Source organism: Nestor notabilis, unplaced genomic scaffold (genome assembly GCF_000696875.1).
Source record: "Nestor notabilis isolate BGI_N333 unplaced genomic scaffold, ASM69687v1 scaffold338, whole genome shotgun sequence".
NCBI classification, from domain to species: domain Eukaryota; kingdom Metazoa; phylum Chordata; class Aves; order Psittaciformes; family Psittacidae; genus Nestor; species Nestor notabilis.
Window position 1 is genome coordinate 64373 of NW_009939496.1, and position 7717 is coordinate 72089.

At 41.2% G+C, this 7717-nt stretch overlaps 1 protein-coding gene across 1 annotated transcript in view; it reads left to right on the forward strand.

The window, feature by feature from the left end:
- Positions 1 to 5637, forward strand: part of KIAA1143 (KIAA1143 ortholog) — an 8785-nt gene extending 3148 nt beyond the window's left edge. The window contains exons 2-3 of the mRNA XM_010019884.1: positions 1775 to 1934; positions 5435 to 5637. Of these exons, the coding sequence (XP_010018186.1) occupies positions 1775 to 1934; positions 5435 to 5637 (363 nt within the window). The remainder of the gene's footprint in view (positions 1 to 1774; positions 1935 to 5434) is intronic.
- Positions 5638 to 7717: the final 2080 nt, after the last annotated feature.

The following is a 7717-nucleotide window of genomic DNA, read 5'->3' on the forward strand; positions in this document are numbered from 1 at the left end:
GGCCTCCTGCCTGTGGGCTTGTGTCGGGCCCTGGTTCCTTTACACCGCCGCGACCGACCCTTCCCCGGGGTGGGAAGGGGCAGCACCCGCTTCATGGGGCCTCCCGTGCCTTGATGTCCCGCCCCGGGCTTAAATCGAAGGCGGTGGGGAAGCAGCATTTTACGGCGTTGTCCCTGTAGGAGAAGGGCAAGCAGTAGTTACCTGCCAAAAGTTAACGAAACTGTCTTGTTATTTCTTCCCTGCTGGTGATTGGAAACAACAATAGATTGCAGTGCCCTTCCCCGGTTCTGTTTCTGGTTAGTGCAGCCGTGGTGATGATGGTGGCCTTTGTAGAGCAGTCAGTGCCCAGGTGGTCTGTGTCCGGAGGGAAACAGCAGTGATGTCCGAAGATTAACTGGCCTTGCAAAGCCCAGACAGAAAATAAATAATGGTTTAATAGCGAAAAAAATATATTGAAAAGGAGTTATCATCTTAATACAGGTCAGCAGACAAACTGATGGCCAGGCAGGCGTGTTGGAGCCAGCTTGTTAAAAGGCAGCCTTTTCTGAGGGGTTTTCTGTTTCCAGTGTGCTTTTGCATGTTTTGTGCTCAGGTTTTCAGGATGTCTTATGAAAGAGGCCTGTCATTATCATAACACATGCAAAGTTGTTTCTTCTTGATAACTAAGGAACTGTAAATTGGGGCAGTGGTTTAACATTAGCCATTAAATAATTTAATGTTAATTTAACATTAACATTAGGTAGTGCTGTTTGCGCAGTGATGTTACCCGGTTGTACTTGTGCAGATGTTTGGATGATCCCACCCTAACCTATGCAGCTGACAACTAACCAAACAAAATAAAAAGCACACCATCATTGTACTGCCTTGATTTGAGTCATACTTGTACTGGATATACGAGTTATTTGTCAAAATACTTTTTATTACAAGCAGTCAGTTGACTTGCACCACTTGCTCCATTTGCCTGTACTGCCTTTTAAGGTTTAGTTCTAGTATAAAGAGGACATTGTTACATAACTCTCTCCAGACTGGTCAGGAAAGTAGTAGTCACAATGATTTGTTAAAGAAATTTGAGATAAAAGTATGTCTTGAATAAATTTAGTACGAGCTCTTTCATTTCCCAAAGAAGATTTTGTTTAGTTCTTGGTAAATTCAGTAGATAATGGTAATGCTATCTATACTTTTCCTTATAAGATGAAGTTTTCAGTTCCTTTCCTACTTCCAAACTTCTGTTGTTGCATGCCAGGAAGCTTATTGTTACAAACTTTTATCCCAAATGCTTCTTGTGTCTCAGAACACAAATTTGGGAGAGTGGAAACAGGGAAATGGTCTTCCTTGTGTCAATCCACAATGCTTACAGTGATTTGGTTAGACAGCTTTAATAACAACCCACCATGGACTCCCTTTCTCTGTGCTGCTTTGAGTACAGCAGCAAATTTGGACCCACACGTTTAAGACTTTCTTAGTGTTGCATGGCGGATAGTGCTTGTACAGTAAAGAAGAAGAGGAATGAATTCTTCACCTTCCCAAGTTCCTGCTGTTTTGGTCTCCAACTGAAGGAGCCCATACAGTTTCTTTTCTAGGGGATGCTATGTCTCAGTGATAGAACTGGAGTGTCACTTGGGACAATGTGTGTTGGAAGAGTTTGGCACTGACAAGTATGCTAAATCTCTTCACTAACCTCACTGCAAAAGTGAACCCAAAGACAACTAGCCCACCCTCACTGGCTGTAATTGAGTGGGGTGATCAGAATTGCTTTTACTTCTCTCCTGTCTAGAGAGAGCAGCTTCCACTTGCAGATGAAGATAGTGACAATGGCAGTGACAGGGAAGATGAGCAGCCTCAAGTGGTAACACTGAAGAAAGGAGACTTGACTGCTGAAGAAGCAATGAAAATTAAACAGCAAATCAAAGAGTCCTTAAAGTCAAATGAATCAGGTGAGTTGCAAACTATTTATTTCTTGCTTATAGCCAGAGAGATAATCCATAAAAGGGAGCTTGATACTTGCTTACTTTTCTACCATTTAAAATTGCCTTTCATAAGTTGTGTGAATTTCAGACATAATTGTGCGTAGTGAGGAGTGTAGTACTCAGTCCCTGTGGGATTTTGGCACCTCTGCCTATTACCCCTTTGGTAATACCTTGCATTTGGAGGAAAAAATACACAGTAGTAGGCACCAGGAGTGTTGGATCACTGTGCTTTGGGAACTGCTGCCCTCTCTTCTACATTATTGTGTTTCTATTCGTTCAGCAGCAGTAAACATGAGGTCTTGGCCTCCTTTTCCTATTTTTTGCCTTACAGGAATAAAAAGGTAAGTGCTTCTGTGCTCCTCTGCTATGGAGAGGACCCAGTGTGAAACTTGAACTGAAGGTGTGGGTGACTGTGCTGCAGCTTGCTGAAGGTCTTGTTGAGTCTTTGGCCATCTTTGCACTGTCAGTCTGACCTCTAGATTTACATTCTGATTTCTACTCAGAGGCAAGTATTTAGACAGCTGGTTACTTCCACTTTAATAAAGAGAGGTTTGAATAATTCCTTTTTTTGGATAAAGGCCAATTCTAAAAATGGGAACTATAAAGGAAGTTTGATGCTCATGATTTGATTACGTTTCTTGTTGCTTTGATTTTTATCCCGGAGTTGAAAGTAAAATTACTTTTAACGGGTACTGGGCCATAATACATAACCCCAAATCAGGTCATTTGTGAAACTGTGAAGCTGAAAAGGTAGTAGGGAAGTAAATTTTCCAACTGATGATCTTCCTTTCCACTGCAAACGAATCTGAGGCAGTTTGGCATATCATAACTGATGTGTTGTTGGCTGGCTGTTGTGAAGAGAGCTGTTAATTTTTTGAAACATGTAAATACTCAGTTTTCAGGTTCTGCCCTTTCCTCTTTCAGATCTGTAGTGATTGTCTTCATTTGAAGGTCCTAGTCTTCAGGCTTTCGTTTGGGATCCAAAGTCCAGGGAAGGCTACGAGGATGATCAGGGGCTGGAGCACCTCCTGTACAGAGACAGGCTGAGAACATTGGGGCTGTTCAGCCTGGAGAAGAGAAGCTGCGTGGAGACCTCAGAGCAGCTTCCAGTGTCTGAAGGGGGCTACAAGGCTGCTGGAGAGGGACTCTTCATCAGGGACTGTAGCAATAGGACAAGGGGTGATGGGTTCAAACTGAAACAGGGGAAGTTCTTCCCTGTGAGGGTGCTGAGGCGCTGGCACAGGGTGCCCAGAGCAGCTGTGGCTGCCCCATCCCTGTCAGTGTTCAAGGCCAGGTTGGACGGGGCTTGGAGCAACCTGGTCTAGTGGAAGGTGTCCCTGCCCATGGCAGGGGGTTGGAACTGGGTGAGCTTAAGGTCCTTTCCAACCCAAACCATTCTATGGTTCTAAGGTGGCCTTGCCTTCCTGCTGTAGGGAATGTTCTTGAGCATATGATGCTGCTGAAGGGAATGTTCTTGAGCATATGATGAAATTTTGACAGTGTTTAACCAGGCTGACAGCTAAAATCTTTTCCTTTGATGCAGAATGATCCACAAATAGTACTGAGGCCCTGAAGGTCAGAGCTAAGGTAGTGGACTTTTTGTGGAGTTTTTGAGCTTTGCTCAGTTTATGCACTTTGCTTATTAGGCATTTGAATTCACACTGCAAAAATAATGATCAGTTTCTCTGTGGCAGACAAGATGAAATAATTTTGAGCAGTTCACAGGAGATTTGTGAGTAACATTGAAACTTCTGGCTTCCATTTTTCCGTATGTATGAGTACATAGCTGTTTATCTGACTTACTTTGTGCATATGCTTTTGCTGCAGTTTTAGGGGTTTGGTTTTTCAATTTACCATTCTAAAAAAACGTAAAGAGTGTCCAATGAGGACTTTTTGATGCTTTTCATGCTTATGCAGAAGCTGGTTGTTGTATTCCCACAGCAGTGCTGGTGCTGTGTCCAGTTTGTACACTCAAGTACATGGACTATTGGGTCTGCTCATAAGTGCAGTTCTTCCTATAGATGCCATTTTTTTCCAGAATTTGGCTAATATTGTGCCTCAGATCAGGGTTTCCAAATAAACAATGATACCATGTGCACTTCCTAAACTTCAGTATCTAACTATTCTATGATTCTGTGTACAGCATCAAACTGAAACAGGGGAAGTTCAGGTTAGATCTAAGGCAGAAGTTCTTCCCTGTGAGGGTGCTGAGGTGCTGACACAGGTTACCCAGAGAAGCTGTGGCTGCCTCATCCCTGGCAGTGTTCAAGGCCAGGTTGAAGCAGCCTGGTCTAGTGGAAGGTGTCCCCTGCCTGTGGCAGGGGCTCAGAACCAGTTGATCTTAAGGTCCTTTCCAACCCAAACCAGTCTGGGATTCTATGATTCTGTGTTCATTTGTACCACACAACCCGTAAGACACCAGATTTAATAGTTGTAATGCTTGGAGAATGCACTGAAGAGTGTTTCAGCCAGTGCTGCGTATGCTAACACTGAAATGTTCTTCTGCCATAATGCTTATGTATTGAGGAAAGAATTCATGCTGAAGACAAAAGATATTTATTGGTTATAACTAAATAGCACATCGTGTTGTCAAACACATGTAGATCGTGAGGAAATTTCTGTTGAATAATGAATTTCACAAAGGTAATTCAGGAAAAGTATCTTGCTCAGAGCCTAATGGTTTTTAACACCCTGTCAGATACACATTCTGCAGGTTGCAAATCACTGCAGCATGAGCCTTTATTTATGTCTGATTCATGACTTTACAATTACACTTTTTTCCCCAGAAATACTGCCTTGATGCTGTTACTTGTGCAGTAGCTTTCTACCTCTCCCTGATAATCCTTGAAGGACGATAACAAATCCCTGGTTTTAAATTATTTGCTCTAATACATGTTGAGGAGCAGAATTAGTCATTTGGAATAGTTTGGTGATTTTGCAGATACAAAGAAACCCTAAAACTTTCATCCTATATGATAGTAAAAGGCAGGTTTATGACCATGTGATCTTTTGTCTCAGCAAGACAGCAGATATTAAAAAGCTTTGTATTGTGTACTTGGCATTTTGTTCTTTAAAGATACGCCATAACTCTGGAATAAGTGCATGTGTTGTCATGGATTTTACAGTGAAGTGGAATTAATGGATCCTATGAAGTTGTCCTCTCCATCTTGATAAGTGGATGTGGCTGGATTGGGTGGGACTGCTCACAGTCTCTTTGAAGTTACAGCTCTGGTTAGTGTGAACCCACTTCTAATAGGAACTGCAGGAGAACTGGCTTCAGGGGCTGGTTGCCATGTAGCAGATGTGTGTGCACTGAAGGACATTTTGTGGCCAAAATACCCATTTTTCACAGTTGTATTGTGTCAGCGTCTTGCTGGCCTTGGTTCTGGGGACCAAGAAAAGACACTAATGAAAGTCTGTTTGTGAACATGTGCAGATGTGTTCTGATTTTACTGTCTTTGTTATAGATGGTGAACAAGAACCTGCTGATGGAAAAATTATGTTCAGGAAACCAGCCAAACGTTCATCAGAGAAAATTTTGGACTTCAATGTAAGTTCAAGAAAGAAGATGAAAGAGACAACTAAGAGAGAAGCAACTACTCCTCAGAGTACAGCTAAGCGAATAAACAGCAGTCTTCTCTCGTTTGATGATGAGGAAAATGAGGATTAGGAGTTGCATGTTTTTATGTTACTCGCTCTTTGCGGGATCTGAGTAAGATTGAGGGTTTGCCTAGAAACAGAAGCATGGTATCAAGGTCTTCCCTTGCTTTGTTGTAGTCCAACTAGAGAAACATAATGTAAAACTAGCAAGAGGCAAGTTTTGCAGTTCAGATGGAACTGTATGAACAGCATGGCATGTCTTTCTTTTAAAAGAGAATTTAACCATGTATATAAAAGCTATTTGAGATCACAAATGAGTAGCAAAATAGACCTGTACTCCCCCTTATATAAACTTCTAGTCAATACATTTTTAAATGTGTAATTCCTCTCCGTTTACTGGCCTTATTTGACAGCTGTATGGTTTTTACCTGTTACTGCTACCTTGACATTCACAAGAGAGACACTTCACTGTTGTGGAACAGAGACTGAAGGTTTTCTGCACAACTTCTGCATGTGTGGTTTGGCACATTAGCTCATTGCAGAGCCCTTGCAGCAATTGCTAAAATCATGTAGTCTTAATCCTGTCTGTGGTGAATGCCATCTAAGAAGCATCGAATTCACTTGAATTGATTGTGCTAGCAAGCTACAAAAATGGTGATTGTAGCTGATGGTGTCAACTAATGCAAAAGAAAGATTGGAGATTGTGCACTTTTGTTATCATACTGATGGGCTTATTGCTGTGGTGGTGGTTTCTGTTTGTTGAAGTCTGTTTCCACTTGGCTACTTCTGTGTTTATCATTAGTTGGGATCTCAAACAGCTTATTTAAAAGAAACTCTTATTTAATCTTTAAGCTTTGGAAAAGCATTCTTTTGGTTTTCTTCAAGTAGATTCATAAACAGGAAATTTAAGTCAAGGAACATTATAGCTGTGATACCGGGTTCTAAACTCTTTCTGTGGCCCTTGTACAGTACAATGAATATGACTATTTTTGTGCCATTTATGTAACAGGATGTGCTGAAATTCAGACTGAGAGCTGCTGGGATTGGGAAGAAGGTGGTAGCGGGAATGGGACTAGTGACTTTGAAATCATTTTGGGAGTACGGTGTGTTCTGTAACCATATATAAGCAAGGCCTGACACTGCTGCAGAATTACAGGGTACAAAATCAGTTTTTCTGTCGTGACAGGACATTCCAGATTATTTGGGCTATACAGCTTCACTGAGGAGCAAATTTGAAGTTGCTGTGTGAAACAGCTGGTTTTAGTTTGTTCATCTGTTTTAAACAATAAATTATGGTTTCTTTAAGTGGTCCAAAGATATTTTAATGACAATTTCAGTACATAAAGTGGGATTTTGTTTGTCACCTGATAACTAAGCCTTTCATGACTGCTCCCTGTCTCCATACATACCAACTTCCTGCAGCATAAGATTGGGTGCAGGTCTGCATCCTATTTCACACTAATTGTGTTAGTCCTGATTTGAGAAGGAATAAATGTTTTCCTTTCAGAAAATTAAAACCAGACCTATAAATGCATATTAAAGTCTTGCTGTAGCACTGGTCTGATATTCAAACTGCCAGAGAAGTGCAGTGTGACAACCTGATCATTCCCATGAGGACATGTTCCATTTGTAAATACATAATTTATCTGTATTCTGCATAAATAAGAGAAAATGTAGGAAGAAGAAACACAGAATCAGAGGTTCCCAGGGATTAATCTTCAGTTTATTTCGTAGACTTAAAACTTGTTTGAACCATTAAAATATATATATTTATCCCCATGAGATACCTTGTAGCATTACAGTATGCTGAAGGAATATTTGGGAATATTTCAACAACTGACTTGCTGAGACTCATCTGAAAGACTGAATTAACCACTGTCTTCTTACTTAAACTCTCTTGGTTCTGTTTATCAGCACAAAAATATACTTGCTTACACTTTTCTTGCACAGCCTGAAAGCTCTTCCCTTTAGCTGTGAGGCAGTTCATGGGACATGGCTATTGAGAGATAAATGCTTGCCAAGGATGAGAGGGAATTTGGATTTACCTTAAAATTAGAGAGGGCCTCCCAAATATGCAGCTGGTTCAGAATAAGACTGTGGTCTTGTTTGAATCTGGTTAGTCATTGCATTTAAACAAAACTTCTGTTTCT